Source organism: Pongo abelii, chromosome 9 (genome assembly GCF_028885655.2).
Source record: "Pongo abelii isolate AG06213 chromosome 9, NHGRI_mPonAbe1-v2.0_pri, whole genome shotgun sequence".
Classification (NCBI taxonomy): Eukaryota; Metazoa; Chordata; class Mammalia; order Primates; family Hominidae; genus Pongo; species Pongo abelii.
Window position 1 is genome coordinate 23,251,659 of NC_071994.2, and position 24,276 is coordinate 23,275,934.

General features: G+C 41.4%; 1 protein-coding gene across 1 annotated transcript in view; it reads right to left on the minus strand.

Moving 5' to 3' along the window:
- The window catches only part of ALKBH3 (alkB homolog 3, alpha-ketoglutarate dependent dioxygenase), a 39,800-nt gene extending 22,803 nt beyond the window's left edge, over positions 1-16,997 (minus strand). The window contains 6 exon segments of the mRNA NM_001131479.1: positions 7,779-7,882; positions 11,146-11,193; positions 13,815-13,849; positions 14,648-14,751; positions 15,104-15,252; positions 16,654-16,997. Coding sequence (NP_001124951.1) covers positions 7,779-7,882; positions 11,146-11,193; positions 13,815-13,849; positions 14,648-14,751; positions 15,104-15,182 — 370 coding nt within the window. The 5' untranslated portion in view covers positions 15,183-15,252; positions 16,654-16,997.
- Between the last annotated feature and the right edge of the window lie 7,279 nt (positions 16,998-24,276).

Consider the following 24,276-nt stretch of genomic DNA (forward strand, 5'->3'; position numbering starts at 1 on the left):
TGGCGAGGGGCGCTCATACCAGCAGCTCTGCGGAGCAGTCACGGTTCCACTAACAGGTGCTGACTTCTTAAAGGTTAGTTGCAATATGGAATCTGAAACCATGTCAAACTTTTCATATTATTTTTTATATAAAGCCACTGTCAGCCAGGGCAATAAACTGAGACCCCTCTCTATAAAAAATAAGCCAGGCACAGTTGGCACATGTTTGTGGTCCCAGCCACTTAGGAGGCTGAGGCAGGAGGATCGCTTGAGCCCAGGAGTTCAAGGCTGCAGTGATCTAGGATTGAGCCACTGTGCTCGCTCTAGCCTGGGCAACAGAGCAAGACCCTGTGTCTCTAAAAAAAAAAAAAATGCTTTAATTAAAAAAATAATAATAAAGCCATTGGTCCAGCCTACAACTTGAATAAATCTTTAACCTTGTATGGTTTTGTAACATCAACCACTGGTCATCTGGAAAATATTAGTTCACTAAGTTACACAGATCTTCTAAATGCTGACACATTTCATTATACAATAACAAAAAAAATTCTCATCCGACAATATTACCACTGATCTCAGCAGAAAAGCCTAAATAATGGGAAGAAGTCAGGCTCAAAGTGGCTGTGATGGTTAATATTGAGTGTCAACTTGATCGGATTGAAGGATACAAAGTATTGATCCTGGGTGTGTCTGTGATGGTGTTGCAAAAAGAGATTAACATTTGAGTCAGTGGGCTAGGGAAGGCAGACCCACCCTTAATCTGGTGAGCACAATCTAATCAGCTGCCAGTGAATATAAAGCAGGCAGAAAAATGTGAAAAGGAGAGACTGGTCTAGCCTCCCAGCCTACATCGTTCTCCCGTGCTGGGTGCTTCCTGCCCTCAAACATCGGACTCCAAGTTCTTCAGTTTTGGGACTCGGACTGGCTCTCCTTGCTCCTCAGCTTGCAGACAGCCTATTGTGGGACCTTGTGATTGTGTAATTAATACTTAATAAACTCCCCTTTATATATTTGTGTGTGTGTGTGTGTGTGTGTGCGTGCGTGTGTGTGTATCTATCCTATTAGTTCTGTCCCTCTAGAGAACCCTAATAGTGGCAGATACCAGTTTTCTAAAATTCTAATTTTTGCTTGAAAACTCAACTTTTATCATTAGTAAAAAATCTTGTCCATTGTTTTCCTTGAAGTGACATTCACATCACTCATTTATGAGGAAATGTCTGCCAAATACTCAAGTTTGAATAACCACAGTCGGTCTGCCAGTTGTATTTTAAGCAAAAACAATCCACAACAAAAGTAGCTAGTTCAGCTTACAGCTCAAACAATCACACTTCAGTTTGTAGCTGGAGTACTTTAGGTATACTCTGAATCATTAAGAAGACTATTGGGAAGACACACACTCAAAGACCAAGATTTAATAAAATGAATAATGTTTACTACTTCATCAATAGACATTCTTAAATGAAACTGGCATTTTTTAAAGTTTGCACTGGAAGTGCATGATGATGATGAACACAATGACTACTAGCACAGTTTGGTGACAATGGCTTGATTCATGCTAAGGTGCTGGCAGCTTTATCCACCATTACCATCAGTGCAAACCCAACACAGTGAACATACCATACGGACTTAGTATTATTATGAAAAGAGTTTTACTTGTAGGTTCCCAAAAAAGTTTTCATGAACCCTCTCCAGGGATTTGCAGATTATACTCTAAGAACTGTTACTTTAGGGAACTCCTTGAATGTCTATTGCATTAGTCTGTTCTCATGCTGCTAATAAAGACATATCCAAGACTGGGTAATTTACCAACAAAAAGAAGTTCAATGGACTGACAGTTCCACATAGCTGGCGAGGCCTCACAATCAAGGCAGAAGACAAAGGAGGAGCAAAGTCACATCTTACATGGCAGCAGGCAAGAGCACATGTGCAGGGAACTCCCATTTATAAAACCATCAGATCTCATGAGACTTAATACCATGAGAACAGTAATGGGGAAAATGCCCCCATGATTCAATTATCTCCACCTGGCCCTGCCCTTGATACATGGGGATTATTACAATTCAAGGTGAGATTTGCATGGGGACACAGCCAAACCATATCATGTTATATGTTTTGCAGTGAAGAAACAGATGTTCAGCAAAGGAAAGAATATTATTGTTACTATTATCAAGTATATCCCATGGTTGTCAGGTAAAACTGCCAGGGAAGCTTACATAATCACTCAGCTTTACTCTGATGTGAAAACCATGGTTAAAGATGGAATTCCTTGTTGTGGATATTACATTATAATATTATATTATAAGCAGAGGATTTTAAAAAATAAACAGCAAAAACAACAAATAGTTGGCTAATAGGACACCTGGGGAGACTCAGGAAGCCTCTGGAAGTTGGAAGTTTCTGTATCTCTTGTTCTCCTTTTTTATTGTGGTAGAAAAACACATAACATGAGATCCACACTCATAAAGCAAAAATATTAAATTAACCTTTGTTCAAGAGAATAAATTCCAAAGTGAAATTCCAATAATAGTGTCAGCAGGCTGTATTTCCTATTTACTTTACAGCTTTAAATTTATCTTCATAACGATAAAGATCAGATGCTAGAATTACACACTTAACAGAAAAACAAGAATGTAAAGGAGGAAGATAGGCTTTTTTCTCCAATGTTACTGAGAATCTAATTAGCACTTCCCTGACTTGCTCAGGGACTGAATACTGAGATAACATAAAGTTTGTGTTATGTTTCTAAGTAGGTATTTTTTTTCTGGGTTATTTTTGGTACTGAAACAGTGAGAAAAGGAAGAAAAAGGGGGATAATGAACTAGAGGATTAATTTAGACTCTCTAACCAATACTCTATATTCAGATGCCTCAGAACTGAATGTCTAAATTAAAATTCAGCATTATCTCACTGTTCAGTGAAGACATTTTATCCTTAAAAGACATTTTAGGAAAAGAATACAAAAAATATGAATCACAGAAGTGAAAGGACCTATTCAGCGGATTTCAAACAGTGTTGTACAGAGTTCTAGGTACCTCTGGGTCTACAGGAGAAGGAAGGAGAGGTCAAGTTGGTGGGACTCCCAGCCAGCCAAGGCTCTGATCTGTTTTATACACTGGGCTCACTGGAGATTTAGTTTGAACAAAAACTAAAACAAGTTTAAAAACCCATGACTGAAATTGCTCGTTTTGTATGGGATATTAAGCTTCAGGTAATGACAATTTTTAAACTAAACAAGTACTCCCAACATATATATACATACACTAGTGAATCCACCTTTAAAAAATTCTGAGAGGTCGGGGTGTGGCCGATAATCACAACTATTAAAGGAAGCTGAGGCAGGAGGATCACTTGAGCCCAGGTGTTCAACACCAGCCTGGGTAACATAACAAGACCTTATATCTAAATTTAAAATGAACATAAATAAAAATCTGAGAAAGGGTAGCTCTTTTGTTCAAGATAGTATGTAAATGAACTAAATATATCACCAATAAAGACAAAGTTATGAGCCAGCCAAATCCGAATTAAAGAATTCTAATTTGACCACATTATTATCCAACAAAAGAGGGTTGTTTGAATAAGCTACGGCACACATAGATTACAGAATACTATACAGTGATTAAATATGATGTTGTAGAAGAGTATTTAGTGATAACATGTTAATGATACATAGTTAAATGAAACGCGCTATCTCTCTCTCTCTCTCTCTATATATATATAGATATATATATATGTTTGAATGACAGGGTCTTGCTCTGTCTCCCAGGCTGGAGCACAGTGGTGTGATCATAACTCACTGTAACTTCAAACTCCTGGGCTCAAGCGATCCTCCTGCCTCCACCCAGCTAATTTTTAAATTTTGGTAGAGAAGGCATCTGGCGATGCTATCCAGGCTGGTTATGAACTCCTGGCCTCAAGCAATCCTTCCACCTTGACTTCCCAAAGTGTTAGGATTATAGACATGAGCCACCACACCTGCACTATTTTATTATTACAGAAAAAAAGATTCTCTAGGTATATTTGTCTAAAATAACAAGATTGGAACCAAAACATCGGGTAGAATTATCAAGAATTTTGATATTCTTCCTGTTTATGTGCAGTTTCTAAATTTTCAATAAGCACATACTACCAACATTTAAAAAAAAAGGATTGTCATAAATCATTTTGAAGAGTTGTCAAAATGTTCCCAAAGTGTCGGACAATAAGAGGCTACTTTACTCAGCAGATCCTATGTGCTTTGTGTTTATTCCCACCGGTTCTTAACCAGGGGCAATTTTGCCCCCCAGCAGATGTTTAACAACGTCTTGAGTTGGTTTTGGTTGTCACAACTGGGTGAGGGGTGCCACTGACATCTAACAGGTGGAGGTAAGGCATACTGGTAAACATCCTACAACGCGAGGGATAGACCCACAAGAAAGAATTATCCAGCCCAAAATGGCAATACTACTGAGGTTGAGAAATCTTGTTTTAAAAGATTAACTAGAATGAATGAGAAAGAACTTGCCCACAGCCCATTTAATCCTCAAATTCTCTGCTATGACTACTGACAAGAAGATAAATTAATTCTGACAGAAACAAGGAAAGCCGGCTATGTTGGACTGGCCTAATTCTATTACCTCCATGTTTCAAAATCAACCTCAGATATAAAGGGTCTCGGCACTTCCCTGGCTTACATTCTAAATGCAGCCCTTGAAACCAAAGCATGCAGCTATCTCCTTACGTGAAAAGGCCATGTTCCCTTAATGTTTTCTCCCTGAACATTTTAGTAAAGTGGTAGCTTGCAATTACAAATTTCTAGAAGCTCTGAAATGTGTCACATTTCTGTGTATCCCAATGCCATAAGCAAAACTCCATTTTCTTCAAAGTCTCTTTCAAGAAAACATAACATTATTTGCCAAAGGCAAGATTCCAGGAACTAAACAGGGAGCTATTTCTTGGACCTTAACTCTATCCCCTGGAAGAGCTTAATTTATATACTAGAATATCTTCGTCTACTTTCATGGAAATTTTTTAAAAGCAAAAGCAGCAGCAGAAACAAGCCAAAGCAAAATCAGATGGAAGTCTGAGAACTGCAGCCATAGAATAAATACAAAGTTAACAAGAAAAACATCAGATTTTTTTTTTCACAAATAGCAAAAGAGCCTGAGAAACAGAAAAAGACATATTGACCTCACTCGTCAGTCATAAGGACTCAGCCCCACAGCAAACGCGTACCAGGGTGTACACAGAAGGAATACAGCTAGAAAAGCTTGGGAAAGAGGGATATTAGGAGAAGAAATAGTTCATTGTCCTGAAATCCTAGACTCTGGTTCAGTTTACTCTAGTTCTAGTTTTTTCTCATCCTCTAGCTCATCTGTGGATCAAAAGCACATGAAGGATGACAAGCACAAAGTCTCAATGTTTCAACCCAGAGAGGTTTTTTGAACTAGGAACCAGCATGCATCTCTGCAAGGTAATTTGTTGTTATTTTATAGCACTCAACACATAGTATATAGTCTATAAAACCATACCAATGACAATATGTTGACATACGTGAGGATTTGGTTCCATAGTGATTCTTGAATAAGTGTAAGGAAGTTCTCCATACCATGCTGTAAGTCTTGGTTGCTGATAAGTTATATCTAAGAAAGAAAATACAGGCCTTTGAAATGGTTTAATGCTATTTAAGGTGTTACTACTGAGTGCCAACTTTGTGCCTTGCAATGTGCTATGAGAAATATAAAGGAAAGGTAAGAATGGGCTGTGACCCAAAGTTCCACCTTCACAGAAGATATGGGACTTGGCAAGTAGAATGGACAAGAGAAACCACTACGTTGGCAGACACTGCATGGGCAAAGGCTCTGAGATGAGAATGTGGGTGACTTGCTGTATTAGTGATGACATAAACAAGAGAGGGCAAAGAGTCACACTGGGGAACAGTGGGGCTCAGACTAGGGTCTCAAAAAGCAGAATATGGAGCCTGAACCCCTGTCTGCAGAAATTTGTGGCACCAACATCCATATGAGAAACAAGACAAACTGCTCATTCATGTGTCCAATGTTGTGTAAACCTTTTTGATTCAATGGAGGAAAAAGTGCCCTGACCAACTGTAGCATGCAGCTGATTTTCGTCAGAAGGCTTTGATGTTCCAATTTAGAGAAGAAGTTATCCATAGATCTACTCTTTTTCCCACAACTGGTATCAGCCACAACAATAAAAACAACAACAATAATAATAGCAGCAGCTAATACTCACTGAAGGCTTACTATGTACCAGGCAATCTCATGCGTTATCTCATTTTATTAACACAACAACCTTATAAGGAAGACATTATTATTAATTTAATTTTACTGGTAAGAAAACCAGGGATCAGAGAGTTACTTAACTGTAATTTGCTTAAAATTAACAACTACTTTGAATGAAAGAGCCAACAATCAAAGCTATGTCTGTCACCAAAAGCCCTGCTGCAGAAACTGTGGGAGTTGAGAGAAGGCTGTCCTGAAGGCTGAGAGAAAGCTGACTCCTATTCTGAGGCATGAGTAACAAAAATGAAGCCAGTACAGTTGGCCTTTCGTATCTGTGGGCTCCACATCCACCATGGATCAAAAGTACTCAAATCATGGATCAAAAATACTCAAAAAATGTATAAAAATTAAAAATAACAATACCACAATAAAAAAGTGTAACAACTATTTACATAGCACTCACATTGTATTAGGTATTATGAGTGATCCAGAGATGATCTACAGGATACTAGAGGATGTGCATAGGTTATATGCACATACTATGATAGTTATTTTATTTTTTTTTGAGACGGAGTCTCGCTCTATTGCCAGGCTGGAGCACAGTGGCGCGATCTCAGCTCACTGCAACCTCCGCCTCCCGGATTCAAGCAATTCTCCTGCCTCAGCCTCCCGAGTAGCTGGGACTATAGGTGCGCACCACCATTCCTGGCTAATTTTTGTATTTTTAGTAGTTTCACCATGTTGGCCAGGATGGTCTCGATCTCCTGACCTCATGATCCACCTGCCTCAGCCTCCCAAAGTGCTGGGATTACAGGCGTGAGCCACCACGCCCGGCCACTATGATAGCTTTTATAAAAGGATTTGAGCATACATGAATTTCAGTATCCACAGGGAACAATCCCCTGTGGATACTGAGGGACAACTATATATACTTTGCCTCTTTACAGAAAATTTAAATTCACTCAATTCTAAGCTAGAGCACAGACGCCCCCAAGTGACCACCTGTGGTATAACAGGCACTGTTGGCTTGTGGATGCCCGCAGACATTCAGGTTCCAACTCAGGTAACAAACTGCCGTGTCACTTTTACAAGCTCAGGAGAGTACAGATGCTGAAGCTAGAGGAGACTGGACTCTTTTGGCGAAAGTTAAAGAAGAATACAAAGTCAGCAAGGACTGTGAAAGAATGTATGCAAAATAGGATAAGAAAAAAAGAAAGCTCTGTAAGTTTCTATGAAGAAAGGAAAAAGTTGGCACCATTTGAAGCAATAGTCAGTGAACACAAAAGGAGATAAGTATGTCAGCCATAGTTCAGCCAACCAAATTTCCTTTGGTTCCTTGAACTCTCTCTCATGTCTATCCTCCTGCCAAGTTCTCTCTGATCTCTGGGCCTTCCACCTGCTGTTTCTCCTGCCTGGAATACTCTTCCCTGTCCTTTTTGGCTAATTCTACTTTCTTAGGATCTCAGGTTTTGAATTTCTGTTTAAGACTAGCTGTGGTGAGCAGAGGTGATGGTACCAGGAAACATTCCAGAAAGGGAGAACACGCAGCACCAACTGTGACCTCTGGGATCTACTTACCCTCTCTGATGCCGGTCCTCTGTTTCCAGGGAACATCTTGACAAAGCTGTTCCAATATCCAGTCAGCTTCTTTTACGTCAACAAAGCCAGGATACAAACAGACCCTGGGTGCAGGATGAACCATTGTTAACCAAAGAACATGGAAAAGATAAGTTAGACCCTAAATGTCAGTGGAAACAGTTAATCTGGATGCAGCCTCTAATGGGTACATGAAATCATCTTACCACAGCTCTCACAGCAAGCAGAGCCTAACATCACCCAGGTCATGAGGCTCCAGATGTAAAATAAACTCCTTTCATGTTGGGACAAATAAAAGAGGCAATGAAGGATAAAGGGATGATAGGTGAGGGCTTTTATAGATCATAATTCAAACAGTACTTCAGTACTGCTTAGCTGTGAAACCCTGGGCAAGTTACTGAACCTCTCTGAACTTTGGTTTTCTCATCTGTAACCTGAGATGACATCCACCTCATAGGTTCACTGTAAAGAGTAAACAGAATAATAAGGCCGGGCACAGTGGCTCACGCCTGTAATCCCAGCACTTTGGGAGGCTCAAGCGGGTGGATCACCTGAGGTCAGGAGTTTGAGACCAGCCTGACCAACATGGTGAAACCCCGTCTACCAAAAATACAAAATTAGCTGGGCGTGGTGGTACATGCCTGTAGTTCCAACTACTCGGGAGGCTTAGGCAGGAGAATCGCTTGAACCCAGAGGCGAAGGTTGCAGTGAGCTGAGATCACACCATTGCACTCTAGCCTGGGCTACAACAGCAAAACTCCGTCTCAAAAAAAAAAAAAAAAAAAAGAATAACTAATAAAATGCCTGGCCCTGTTTTATTTAAACAATTGGTAGTCTTCTGAGACTATGCTAATTCTAGGGAAAGCTAGAGCTCATTATGACTGTATCAAAATAAACACAGCTAATGAGGGTTCTTTCTCCCACTAAATATGTGTTTATTTCAACAATGCCAACTCAGCTCAAAATAATTTTGGATATCTTTCTTAAGACATCTTCTGAAAGCCCACGGAAGATTCTCTTAAACTGCCTTGGTAGCAAATCTTCACTCTTTGAAGGTGCATCTGATTTTGTGAAAGAGCCAAGCTTACCTGAAGCCGTATCCAGTTAAAAATGAGATATGATCAAAACAATAAAACTGGTTTTCTTGAGTGACTTACTTTAAAATAAAAGCTCCAAAAAGGGTTATAACCATGGCAGAGCCATTGCTCCAGCAGAAGTTCTTCTTAAGAAATTCATTTAGATGTGTAAGTTCTATTTGTTTTAAATGTCTCATTATTTTATAGTGACAATTAGTATACTCATGCATTAAGGCGATGTTAATGTTTCAATGTTTTTAAATGTTTTTAAAACAATGACTAATGCCCAATATACCCTAAATAGTATATGCTTTAACTACTGAAATCTATCCTAGGCCAGGTATGGTGGCTTACGCCTGTAATTCCAGCACATTGGGAGGCCAAGGCGGGCAGATCACTTGAGCCCAGGAGTTCAAGGCCAGCCTAGGCAACATGGCGAAATGCCATGACTAACAACAACAACAACAACAACAAAATACAAAACTAGCCAGGTGTGATGGCGCACACCTGTAATCCCAGCTACTCGGAGGCTGAAGTGGGAGGATGGCTTGAGCCCAGGAGGCAGAAGTTGCAATGAGCCGAGATTGTGCCACTGCACCCCAGCCTAGGTGACAGAGCCAGACCCTGTCTCAAAAACAAAAAGACGGCCGGGCGCGGTGGCTCACGCCTGTAATCCCAGCACTTTGGGAGGCCAAGGCAGGCAGATCACGAGGTCAGGAGATCGAGACCATGCTGAACAACACGGTGAAACCCCGTCTCTACTAAAAAAAATACAAACAATTAGCCGGGCGTGGTGGCGGGCGCCTGTAGTCCCAGCTACTTGGGAGGCTGAGGCAGGAGAATGGCGTGAACCCGGGAGGCGGAGGTTGCAATGAGCAGAGATCATGCCACTGCACTCCGGCCTGGGTGAAAGAGCGAGACTCCACCTCAAAAAAAAAAAAAAAAAAAAAAAAAATACAAAAAAAAAAAAAAAAAAAAAAATACAAAAAAAAAAAAAAAAAAAATTAGCTGGGCATGGTGGCACGAGCCTGTAGTCCCAGCTACTTGGGAGGCTGAGGCAGGAGAATGGCGTGAACCCTGGAGGTGGAGCTTGCAGTGAGTGGAGATCAGGCCACTGCACTCCAGCCTGGGTGACAGAGTAAGACTGTCTCAAAACACAAAACAAAAAAAACAAAAAAAGAAATTTACCCTAGTGTAGCAATATGTAACATACATGAAATATAATAATATAATGTAGCACTCACAGCACAGAAGTCCAGGCTAGACCCAATTCTAATGTCAAGTTATCATGTGGCACAAAGAAAAAATATTCAGGCCAGATGTGGTGGCTCACACCTGTAATCCCAGCACTTTGAGAGGCTAAGGCAGGGCAGGTGGATCACCTGAGGTCAGGAGTTCGAGACCAGCCTGACCAACATGGTGAAACCCCATCTCTACTAAAAATACAAAAAATTAGCCAGACTTGGTGGCACATGCCTGTAATCCCAGCTACTTGGGAGGCCGAGGCAAGAGAATCTCTTGAACCCAGGAGGTAGAGGTTACAGTGAGCCAAGACAGCATCACTGCACGCCAGCCTGGGCAACAAAAGCAAAACTCTGTCTCAAAAAGAAAAAAATATTCAATCTTCCTAGGTCTCATTTCCTCATCTAAAAAACTGGGGAAATAGTAGCTACTATATCTGACAGAAAGGTTAGGAACTATACCTGAAAATATTGTGATGCTAGAAATACTAATAAAAAGGAGATATTATCAAATTTTTGCTACCCAAGAATTTAAGGGGCAGAAGTTACCTATTTGAAATAAGGGAGTAGACTTTTTTAAACTTTAAGTTTGGGGTACATGTGCAGGTTTGTTATATAGGTACGCTTTTGTCATAGGGGTTTGTTATACAGATTATTTCATCACCCAGGTGTTAAGCCTAGTGCCCATTAGTTATTTTTCCTGTTCCTCTCCCTCCTCCCACCCTCCACCCACCGACAAGCCCCAGTGTCTATTGTTCCCTTCTGTGTGTCCCTGTGTTCTCATCATTCGGCTCCCACTTACAAGTGAGAATATGAGGTATTTGGTTTTCTGTTCCCACGTTAGTTTGCTGATGATAAAGGTCTCTAGCTCCATCCATGTTCCCACAAAGGACATGCTTTCATTCCTTTTAATGGCTGCATAGTATTCCATAATGTATATATACCACATTTTCTTTATCTAGGGGAGTAGACTATTTTAAGAGACTATAACTCAGTGATAATTACAGTCACTTCTTGTGAGGATTCGCTTACCTAGATACACCTGTGGGTGACAGGCTGATTTCATACACACCCTGTCTGCTAAAGAAACAAAGGAAACAGACTTGTTAGTTTGAGGCAAAACAATATGCTCTACCCAGTGGAAGAGTTATCCTTCTGAACTGCCAAAGTCCTGGCTCACCAAAGTCATTTAATTATGAAAGAGGCATAATCCCCACCTTCTTCTACCACTGAGAAGATCATGGTATATCATTAACAGCACTGGGAACGGAACTGTGACAGGATCAGGCCATGGAGACAAAAACTGGGATAAAATCAATTCTGATTCTACTCCTTTATATTTTACCCAAAATTGAGGCAGATATGGTCCAGGAATCTATTGCACAAAGAGGTTTCAAATAGAGCACTCCTCTGGAGAATGTGGAATAGGGGATACATTTAACAGGCAGCAAGCACATCTCAGGGATCTGGGCTTCTGTTGCTTTCAGAGATATACATCTGATGAGGTTCCTCTTCTGATTAAAATCCTTCAATGGCACCCCAAAACTGCATTCAAGGTCCTCATAATGTAGCTCTATCTTCTGACAGCTCCCATAAACTCATCATCCTCCAGCAGCAATCAACTGCTTGGAATCTCCTGAATACACCACTACGTTTCTAACTCCATGCTTTTCAACATGCTGGAATGCCACCCCATCACCCGGCATCCCCAATCCAATCCACCTCCAGCTTTGGTCCAGTGGAAAACTCTCATTCACCTTTCAAAAATCCTAGCTTCAGCATCCCCTCCTATAAACTTTTCCTGACCTTTAATCCAGGCAAATAATATTAACCTCTCATCCTCTATGTTACCACTAGACCTTAGATACAGTCTATTTTTTCATGATGTACAAGATTACAATTTATCTGATTAAATGTCTATTTCATTTACTAGACTGTGGGGTCCTGAGGTGCAAGGAATAGGTAGATTATTGCTTCCCAGTGTCTGCACATAGCAGATGGGCAATAAAGGTTTACTGAATTTAATCAAATGTGGAAATGTATAAAGCTGTTGCAGAACTGCCAGGTGGTGAGGCCCATAATGAGAAAAGTGACACAGCCTGGATAGGCATATCTATCAAGACAATTGTGTCAGATCCTTCTCAGAGAGAGAAACGTTATAGAGAATAATATGAAGGGGCAGTTTTCACATCACCTTCTGTCATGGGAGTTAGTGGTTCATGATCTCTGAGCTAGGCTTTTAAGTAGATGTATGGGTGCCTTTCAGCCAAAATGCAGGCATAGCTGTCACACATATTTACTACATTTTCTACATGCATTGTCTATAAAGTTTCCCTGAGTATATAGAGAACAAAATGTTTCAATATGATATATTTTTGGCCCACATTCAGAAATGGCTCACTTTAAATTTGGAAGACATTTCCGGCTATTTTTTTTTAAAACCTAGCATAGTTAACTTTAGATAACGAGAATTAACAGATTCTAGGACCAAGTAGGAATGAGTTCTGTCATTTTTCTCTGACAATTGCCCGTTTCTGGGGGGCCGAATGTCACATCTGTAGCTTACAACATGTTTCATGGTTTTGTTTATTCTCCTTCACCAATGAAGGCACTAACACACTTGTTTTTTTAAAACAACCAAAGACCTGGCATGGTAGCTCATTCCTGTAATATCAGCACTTTGGGAGGCTGAGGTGGGAGGATCATCTGAGCCCAGGAATTCGAAACCAGCCCAGGCAATATAGGGAGACGCCATCTCTACAAAAAATTTTTTAAAAAAGGAGCAAGGCATGGTGGTGTGCGCCTGTGGTCCCAGCTACTTGGGAGGCTGAGGTGGGAGGATCACTTGAGCCCAGAAGATGGAGGCTCCAGTGAGTTTTGACTATGCCACTGCACTCCAGCCTGAGTGACAGAGTGACAGCCTGTTCCAAAAAAATAATAATAATAATAAACAACCAAAGACTATTAGAACTAGCCTGCGACTTTTTCTAAGATATACAAGCCAACCTGCAAGCAGTCAAACAGCATAACAAACAGATTGATCATGGGCAAGAACATATATCTGATGCTAATTTGCTAAGATAAAAGAATAGTTTCTACTGACAATTTATCTACATCAGATGAAAATGCACAAGCATAAAAAGAGGAGTCAAAGCATCTCTCACCAACTTTGGACAAGAACATTTTAGACACAGATCAATATAAGAAGAATGTTTACTATCATTTAAATTGTTCTGGAATAATTACATGGTTTTAATAAATGGACTGTAAGCTCATCTACAGTACTAGCAGCTTTCATAGCATTGCTAGTAAAAAAAAAAAAAAAAAAAAAAAAAAAAAAAAAAGAGGCAATTAATGGCTTCTCAAAAAACCTGCTTCAATGACTCAGGAAAAATCCCTCTCTGTCTTTGCCTGAGAGGTTTAGCTTACTGTCTACAGATATCAGTGAAATAGGGCCAGGAAATCTACACGAGTCAAAGTTTAACATATGGATATCTTGTTGCATTTTCTATACTATCAGCAAATTCAGAAAGTCTTCTCAAAAGATCAAGTTTAAAGACATTTGAGATGGGAATATCCCAGACTACAATTAAGACACTTATTGGGCCATTCTCTTCCAGATAGAAAAAACAGTGAGGAAAGATTCCAGGCTCTTCATTTCACTGTGGGCAACAATTACAGGAAGACAGCAAATTACTTACTCAATCACTAGTGGCTCAGGAGCTCTACGTACTACCTGCAAGGAAATAGGCAGATCTTACTTCTGGAATGTTCTTAATCCTCACGGATACTGATTTACCATATCTTCCCACTTCTGGTCAAAATAAAGTTAAAAACTATCTCTTTTCTGTTCCAACTTCTCACTAACCCACCAGGGACCCTTGTCTCTGCTCTTCTTAAAACTACTTCACATTTGCTAGTAGACAGTAAAAGAAGATACAATTATTAATAGAATTAATAAATTTTCCTAGCAGCCAGCAGCTCTGGAAAAATCTTGATAAGATTTTTTAAAATAGAAAATATGCTATAAAATAAGGAGTTTTAATAATTATTTATAGGGTTGTTACTACGGCAAGATACCCAACTTTTTAACTTTTCCACATTATTAAAAAGTAAATCTTCACTGTTTCCTACATTTTTCCTCATGGGAAAAAAGGGCTAAAAATCAGGCATTTTGCGGTAATAACTGAAATTTTAATCTAATTCCAAAGACGTTGAAGTGCAATAGCACTGAAGACAGCACAGTTTTAGGACTGCTGGAGCTCAAATAACCAATGCAAGCGAGCTCTCATTATGGTGTAACCTCCTTGCCAAAAATACGGGAATAACATGTGACCATAAACTGGGAGCAGACTACAAAGAATCCCCAGACATAGAAAGGAACTGAAATACTTCGCATTTCATTATTATTATAGTTCTTCTGCTCTGCTATTAGTGAATTTATTCTGTCATTATTTATTTGAGTGTCTACTGTGTGAATATCACTTTTCTAAGAAAATTTTTGTCACTATTGAAGAAAAAACCAAGAATTTACCTGCTGAGGTTCTTTGAACACAAACTCTCTGTCAGAGAGATGATGCTCTTTGTTCTTCCAGGTCTGGCCAGGCTTCTGGTGGAGACGGCTCTTAGCAGTGGTAGCTGAAGCAAGAGAGGGGACAGCCTCAAACCAGGGGAAAGTCTGTTCTCAGCACCTTGTACTGAGCAAGGGCCAATAAAGACCACTTGGAGATGATCTCTATGACATGTAGAAACTAACTGGTAAAGTCAACAGAAGATACTGAAAGGTTTGAGGGTGTGGACTAAACATGAGGAACACTAAAGACCCACCCTTAGCTCACCATCAACAAAATCGGACAAAATATCAGCCACATTTTAAACAATTCCTTGACATCAACTGAAATGGAAGTCCATTATAAACCAAAAGGATATAATAAAAGAGAATGAGAGTTGTCCATATCCACACACACACAAAATCCCTACAGATTCTTGCCTGGCTGAGCAATGGCTTGGCTCTTAACAGGGGCAGCCCAGGCTCCCTGAACTCGGGCTCGCCGTCTTTTTTCCTCCATGTTGACCAAAAAGGCTTCTGCTCCGAGCTTTCGGAAGATTTTGTTCCTGCTTCAAACTACTCCATGGTATCTGTTTATTAAAACAAAACAAAACAGTGTTTTTAGTTAGGATTGTGAACAATTACTCCTAAGGCATAATTAATTTCAGGCAGAAGACTCTCAATGGCAATAGAGCTTCCATGTAAAATCAGTTTCTGTCATCACAACATTTCATTCAAGAAGCCTAGTCATTTGGGGCTGCTGGCTTTAGCATTCACCTTTTGTAATCTTACCATAGTACTTTTGTTTCTTTCACAAGAAAGTGCATTTTAAGAAATTCTAAAATTAGGACCTATTACAAACCACATTCCTCTTAATAGTCCCCAAAAGTAGAATACAAGGAAACTGTACTATTCCCACTTTCACCTACATGGACATTGAAAAATAGGCTAAGACTGTTTCCAAGCATATATTCCATTATCACTGGCTGCATCAAACTTCCCTGGAAGTTTGTTCAAAACACCTATGGCCCACCTCCAGAAAATCTGATTTAGGATGGATACAGGTATTTGTCTTTATAACAAGCAGTGTAAGATTTGACACTATGCAGGTCTGTATGTGGAGGGTAAAGTTTAATGATGCACCCAAAGCCACTCAGGAAATCAACAACAGGTAGATTAACATTCAACTTTTATTAAATTCCTGTCTCCAGCTAATGGATAAATCCACTTCATAATGGCTAATAATACTAATTTGACAGTTGTACCAGTAAAAGCTTAGCCTACAGCAAATGCAGAAGCACGTACAGCTAACAAAACAAGGAAATTCAAGCCACATGTTCCACATCTGTAATCTATTTCTTTATGCTTCTACCTAAGAAAGCTTCACACCTCAAGTTCTCAAAGGTAAAAGCTCGTTTTATATTAATAGCTTGCTTAGACTATAGATTCCCAGGTCCCATCTCCCACCTCTTCTGATTCAGTAGAGCTGAGCCAGGCCCAGGAATCTGTGTGTTTAACAAGTTCCCCCAGATGATAAGCATGTAATTCATTTCATTTAATAGGTGGAGAGACGACAGAGGCTGCCATCTGCCCAGAAGAGTTAATGAAAATCAAATACCAATTCTCCAATCCCAGGAGCTCCTGTTTGACATGTTCTCTCAATTGAGGCCCTAAAAGCGTAACACAATTACCTACAGTCCCCGCAGAGGATACGACTTGCTCACCTTCTTGCTCCATTCACTGGGGAGCCATATGTTATTTGCCAGGGAACAATTGTTGAAAATAGATTCCAGAGCCCCATCCCAGATCTACTCAATTTGTAGAGTCCCAGAATTTGTTAACTAACGCCACCCTCAACCCAGGAATTCTTAATGCACATAAAGCTTGAGAACCGGTGCTGTAAAATACAAGGACTCTGGCGCCAGCCAGCACTCGCTCTGAATCCAGATCTGTCAGTTCCCAGCTGCATGGCCCATGGCAAATGACTTCACCTTTCTGAGCCCCAGTTTCTCCTCAGTAAACAGGGCAGTCACTTTCCGCACGGTTGAGGTGCAGACTAAGCGAGCTCCGCAGGTGGAAGAGCTTGGTCGTGGATAAGGGTACTTCCTTTTCCTAATTTAGATCCTTCTCTTCCAGGAGGCCTAGAATGAGGCCCCTGAGGTCGCCCAGGAAGAGACTTCAGGGGTGGTCCTCACACCCCCAGCCCCGCGCACCCAGCAGTAAGTCGGGAAGGCGCACTTGCGGGCGGAGCCGGGCGCACCCGTGCAAACCCGCTAGGACTTGGGGCAGCCCTCGCAGCCCTCGCAGCCCCGGACCCACTCCTCAGTCTGTGGTCGGAACCTTAAGAGTGAAGCACCGACTCCAGCAACTCCCAATCACAGGCCGCGGCATCAGGCACTTCCTCTCGGCGTTACGCAGCGCCGCCACTACTTCCGGTGCACCGTCCTCAGTCCGGGTAGTCCCACATCCCCTGCCCCTGGAGGGCTTAATCACCGAAGGTGCTGTTAAGGGGATATGTGTTGCAGCGGACAGGGATTGAGAGTGCAGGGGAGCGGTGTGAAGGGGTCGGGGTTTGGCAAAGGTGGAAGTGAAGGCGTGTCTGCTACGTGAGTTCCTCGAAACTGGAGATGTCCAAGCATCGGCATCTTTGTGGCAGAAAGAGCGACCGGGTCCCTGCGGGACTAGATAAAGGGAGAGGAGTTTGGGGGACCTGCTTATAATGTGTTAGGCAAAAGGGTTTGCATTTTTTCCTAAAAAACACGGAGAGCCTGAAATGAGCCTCCTTTGTGTTCCTATTGCAGCCTGTGCACGCCTCCGAACCTAGCATTTACAGCAGGGCGTAGGACCACGCCTTAATTCGCCTTGGCTCTCTCCAGTGCTAAGCAAATTTTGCTTGAGTGAACAGACCTACATTTTGGCCCAGACACCACCATTTACTAGGTGTATAATCTAGGGCAAGTACTCTGCCTCTTTTTAAAATGGGTATCGCTCTTGTTGGGAGGATTAAGTGAGATAATGCATTTAAAGAATATAGCACAATGCCTGGAACACAACAAAAACTCAAAAAATGAAAAAGAGCTCACCCCATTTGAGCTCATGAGAAACATCTTTAAAGTGGTCATGTTAACCATGTACTTTACAGTATGAAAATAGTAAAAGTAGCACTGAATTGACTGTTTTATGCAAGTCATTCTCTAAGATCTGCCAAAGTATAGTCACTGTGGAAATTTTTAAAATAAGCCTGATATGAGTGTTTACCTGCAGGAAGCTCATTATAGGTACACCTCATCAATGTACCTATATTGTTGCTACTATCAAATCTATTTTCACAGCACTCATTATTATTTGTTATACTTTGTGATACTGAAGGAAAAAAATGATTTATCCTAGACCTGAAAGGAGAGAAAATGCTAAGGCCACACTACAGTTTTTTTCCCCCCATCAACTAATTTGTCAATGTCTGCTTCTGGCTCAGGAACTTTGGCTGTATCTTCTAAAATATGTTATTTCTTTCTTTTCAATGATTATAGTTTTGGAACAGGAACAAAGAAGTCTGGATTGAGGAGTTCCTAAAAGTAGTGATTAACACCTCTTCAGCCTCTAAATAGTGTATTTCTCAAAAATCAATCCATGATTTACTTGCATCTGAAATCACTGCTTTTTTTTTTTAACAGAATCACCTGCGTTTTTAACAAGTACCCAAGTGATTCTGGTGCACAAAAATTTTGAAAACCTCAAGGACACATGTAGGATGACAAATTGTTCTGGTTTGCATGGGCCTGAGGAGTTTCCCAAGACACAGGACTTTAAGTGCTAAAGCCAGGACAGTCGTGGGCAAAATGAGATGGTTGGTTACCCTAGACGATGCGAGTATATAGTATTAGATGTTCGTAATGGTCTTGGCATCCTCATTAGGGTCTTGATTTTCTTATTTCTATTTGAAGCGTTTGAGTTTTTATCAGGAGGTGGTGGTAGAGACCATGGGAGAAGGAATGAAGGTGAAGCGTGTTGCCAATTATCAACCTGTTGAGTCTCCATTCCAAACCCACCCTTCACTACCCTGCTTGCAATACTGGAAGGTTTCTCCCTTGCCTTTTGGTTCAATGGGCAGTGAGCTTCATCAGTGGAGGGTGCTGGAGGAACTTTAGAGGAGGAAGGGGCTCTTTTTTCTGGTTCCAGTGTGCTCCTCTCAGCTGACTCTGTAGTGCACAGTGGCCCACAGTGTTTGACTACTCCCTGTGGGCTGAATTACCAGGTTAGTTTCTCTTCTGAAAGTTAAGGCATCAATTGGGAAGGAATGGAATCCCAAAATTTGAAATAAGCACTCTGCTTAGACCCAGATAACTGACAGTCTTGAACACCCACGTCACCCTGAGCCTTCCTTGGCAGTGGAAGTAGCTTGTCCTCTACGTCTGAGGAGACTAGTCATTCTTTGCTTGAAGACACTGCTAAGCCCTCAGCTGGGGCAGATGATTTCAAAAGGGAAGCTCATTCTCTACAAGACCCACCAGAATTTACTTCCCCTTCTTCTGCCTCATTGTCTCTAAACCCTAACTAGGTTCAAACCTCATTAATGCTCCAGGTAGGCTGGTACACACTATGATCTAGGATAAAACAGCTTGCACGCTGAAAGAACTATACTAATTACACATACTTTGCTAATGTGTGGAATGTGTGGAAGTGGATTCTAAGTGTTTTAAAGTAAGGAGGGCAGTATATAGTACTTATATATCAGGCCAATTATATGGAGGCACTTACTAGAGTGCATTTACAGACATTGTGTTGACTCATGCAACTGGAAATGACTCTAACAGCTTATTTGGTGGATTTATTGAAGATTTAACTCAACAGTAGTCTATAGTTAATACTACTGAGATGCCAAGGCATGATGTAGAGGTGGGAACCCAAAGACTGAGAGGGGTAGAAATGTTGGACTGAATTTATCAAATGTGACCTTGACCCACGTGTAATAGACACAAACACAAAAACTGTATCCTACAACAAGATCCAGAAGACGCTCCTTTTTCTAAAGCATTGAGAAATACTTTAGACAAGGGAGCACTTGCATCCTTGGAAAGCTCTGTGGTTGCTCTCCTTTGCAGGCCAGGTGTGATCATGGAAGATGCCACCATTGAGTTGGGTTCCCTGGTTTTAGTGGAGATGATGAGGCCAAGTGGCAGCACTTAATTGTTAAAGGTAGGGACATTGATCCTATACAGAAGCCAGGACATACAAGTAATCAGAATATGTTGGTTTATAAGGATCTTTGGTAGTGGCCATGGTGTCCCTAGGAATGAAACAGATGGGCAGCCTATTAGAGAATTGTTTGATCTATCTAACAGAAAAAAAGTCTATGTCTAGTGGCCAAAAACCTTACCTGAGTGCCACACTGGATGGACACAGTCTCTCACCTAGTTTCCAGACAAGTCATATCACAACCCCAAACCTCCTGATTGACAGGGAAGCCACATCTCTTGGAGGAAGGACCCTGCACCATTGTCACAAGTACATACTATAAATTTTCCTCCAAGTCTTTTTTTTGAGACAGTCTCGCTCTATCACGCAAGCTGAGAGCAGTGGTGTGGTCTCGGCTCACTACCGGCTCCGCCTCCTGGGTTCACGCCATTCTCCTGCCTCAGCCTCCCGAGTAGCTGCCTGCCACCACGCTCGGCTAATTTTTTGTATTTTTAGTAGAGGTGGGGTTTCACCATGTTAGCCAGGATGGTCTTGATCTCCTGACCTTGTGATCCGCCCACCTCGGCCTCCCAAAGTGCTGGGATTACAGGCATGAGCCACTGCGCCCAGCCCAAGACTTCATCCAAGTGAATGCAGCCGTTTACTCAAATGGTTACACATTGGGGAAAAGTAAGTACCCAGGTATTTTAGGGTTTACTGGGCAATGGCTCTTAACTAATTCCTGGGAACCTAGAACACCTCTATAGCCCACGAATGAAAGTGAGGGCTTATGATATTCAAGTGATAGATGGAATCTTAGTTCAAGTTTGACTCACAATGGACCCAGTTGTCCACAGATCCATCCAGTGGCTACTTCCCCAGTTCCTGAATGTATACAGATGCTCCCTTGACTTATGATGGGGTTCTGTCCTGATAAACCCATTGTAAGTTGAAAATATCATAGGTCAAAACGCATTTGCTACACCCAACCTATAGAACATCACAGTTTAGCTTAGCCTGCCCTAAACATACTCAGAACACTCACATTAGCCTAAGCTGGGCAAAATAATCTAACGCAAAGCCTGTTTTATAATAAAGTGTTGATATATCATGTAATTTATTGAATACTGTACTGAAGTACAGTTTCTACTAAATGTGTACCAGTCTTCCACTATCGTCAAGTCAAAAAATCAATGGAACCATCATAAGTCAGGGACCGTCTATAGTTGGATTAGTTATATTTGGCAACTAGCAGAATCCCCAGATTGACTCTCTGACCCACAAAGTGAAGGCCAGTTGGTAGAAAAGGCTACATGGAAACTCCTGGAACTTCCCCTCCATACCAAGATAGTAAATACTAGCAATACAACATTCCTGGAGGAATTGTGAAGATTAATGCCACAATCAAAGACTTGAAAGAATCAGATGATAATTCTATCACATTCTCATTCTCATTTAATTTACTGTTGGCCTGTGCAGAAGTCAAATGGCTCTTGAAGAATGATTGTCGGCTGTTGTAAATTTAATCAGGTAGTTACTCCATGACTCCAATGCAGCTGCTGTCCCACATGTGCTATCTTTACTGTGGCAATTAACATAACCTTTTGCCTTTGGTATGCAGCTCTTGACCTGGCTAATGCCTTTTGCTCTATATTAATTTACAAGAAACATTCTGCCTTGGCTGGGCACGGTGGCTCAGGCCTGTAATCCCAGCACTTTGGGAGGCCAAGGCAGGCACATCGCCTGAGGTCAGGAGTTCAAGACCAGCCTGGCTAACACGGTGAAACCCCATCTCTACTAAAAATACAAAAAATTAGCCGGGCGTGGTGGTGGATGCCTGTAGTCCCAGCTACTTGGGAGGCTGAGGCAGGAGAATGGCGTGAACCCGGGAGGCAGAGCTTGCAGTGAGCCAAGATTGTGCCACTGCACTCCAGCCTGGGCGACAGAGCAAGATTCTGTCTCAAAAAAAAAAAAAAAAAAATACAAAAAATTAGCCAGGTGTGGTGGTGCACACCTGTAGTCCCAGCTACTCGGGAGGCTGAGGCAGGAGAATTGCTTGAACCAGGGAGTTGGAGGTTGCAGTGAGCCGAGATCGTGCCACTGCATTCCAGCCTGCGCAACAGAGTGAGACCCTGTCTCAAAAAAAAAAAAAAAAAAACAGGAACATTCTGCCTTTACTTGGCATGGCCAACAGTAAACTCTCATAGTCTTGCCTCAGAGATACCTCAGTTCTTCTGCTGTCATACTATAGGTCCACCTCTCATCCTGACATCCTACAGAACATCACTCTAGACAACAATAATGATGACATTGTGCTGATTGGATATGGTGAACAGAAGGTAGAAAGTGTTTTAGATGCTTTAGTAAGACATGTGTGAGCTAGGTGTGGTGGCTCATGCCTGTAATGCCATGCATGGGCCAATAGGCCCATGAACAGAGTAGTCATGGTGGCAGGGATGGAGGATATGCATGGGCTCAACGATTTGGACGTCCTTCTCTCAAAGCTGACCTGGCTAATGCTACTGCTGCATACCTAACCTACAAATAGCCAAGACCAATACTGAGCCCTCCATATGTCACCATTTGTCAGGTGACCATCCAGCCACTTTTAGCAGTTTGATTACATTGGACCTTTTCCATCATAGAGAGGGTGGAGATTCATCTTCACTGGAATATACTCATATTCTGGATATGGGTTTATTTATCTTCCTTGTATATACTGCTTTGGGCAGCACCACCATCTGTGAACCCAACAAGTGTCTTATTCCCCTTCATGGTATTCCCTGATCAAGGAACTCATTTCACAGTAAAGGAAGTACATCAATAGGCTTAACTTCTCACCCACTGGAAACAGTTTGGCTAATTGAAAGATGGAATGGCTTACTGAAGACTTAGTTATGGCCCCAATCAGGAGACAACCCCTGAAAGGGTAGAGTTCTGTATTATTGGATGCAGTTTATACTTTGAATCAGAGATCAGAATATGGTGCTCTTTCTCCCTTAACCAGAACACATGACGCTGGGAATGAGGGTGAAAATGAGAGTGACCCCCTTCAGTAATATAATTATTAACCCACTTGCTTCCTGTCCCAGCAACACTGAGCAGTGCTGGTTTGAAGGTCTGCTTCCTCAGGGTGGGAATGCTTACACAAGGACTATGTGTGGAACCAAAAGGATTTTCTCAGGTGCCTCTTGGTAGTTTGTGTCCAGTAAAAAAAAAAAAATAAAGAAAACTACAAAAGCAGCAACAACAAAACAACAGAATGATGAATAACTTGGATTAAGAATGAAGATTTGTGTTGTACCATCAGGTAAAGAAATCAGTGAACTGAGGTTCTGGCTAAGGGCAAGGGAAATATGGACGAAGCCACCTGTGATGTTATAACCAATAACAGAAACAAAGACTGTATGAGCTTTGTATGTTTTCTCTTTGCTAGTTATATGTATGTGTTTTGTACATGAAAATCATGTTCTTCTCTCTCCATTATTTTATACGCATGTAGTTGGAGGTTACATTTACAATTTAGTTTCTATGTAGCAGAACATTCAGTAGGATTATGATTGAATTTGAAGACTATTTCATACGGTCAGTAATAGATATGGTGAATGTTGGAAGTTCATTTTGGGGGAAACAATGAGAACGCCTTCACTTCTGTGAAGGATAGCTGTATCTTGTTAGGTGGAAGCAGATGTTGTGTTGATCCTACAGAAGTTGAAATGTGTGTAGAAGGGTGGTGCATATGGAAACTGAGTAGCTGAAGGAGTGGACTCTGAATCATCAATCCTTATTAACTCTCAGCTCCAAATCCATCCTTTATTGCCTGCTTGTTATACTGGAACATTTTTCCCTTGCTAGCTGATTCAATAGTAAGCTTCATTAGTCGATAGTCCTGAAGAGACCCTGAAGGAGGAAGGGGCTCTTTAAAAAAATTTTTTTAATTAGCCCTTATAAAAGTGAAAGAGGCTCTTTTTCTTCTAATCTCTCTCTCTCTCTCTCTCTCTCTCTCTTTCTGACAGAGTCTCGCTGTCACTCAGGCTGCAGTGCAGTGATGCAATTTCTGCTCACTGCAACCTCCGCCTCTCGGGTTCAAGTGATTCTTCTGCCTCAGCCTCCCGAGTAGCTGGGACTACAGGCGTGCACCATCACACCCGGCTAATTTTTGTATTTTTAGTAGAGACGGGGTTTCACCATATTGGCCAGGCTGGTCTCAAACTCCTGATGGGAAGAGGCTCTTTTCCATGGTTCCTGTGTGTTCCTCTGTACTAGGTTGAATAATATCCACCCTCAAATTTATGTCCACTCAAAACCTGTGAACATGACCTTATTTGGAAGTAGGGTCTTTCCAGATGCAATCAATTAAGATGAGGGCAGAGTGAATTAAGGCAGGTCTGAATCCAATGACTGCTGTCCTTATAAGGAGAGGGAGATTTGGAGACAGA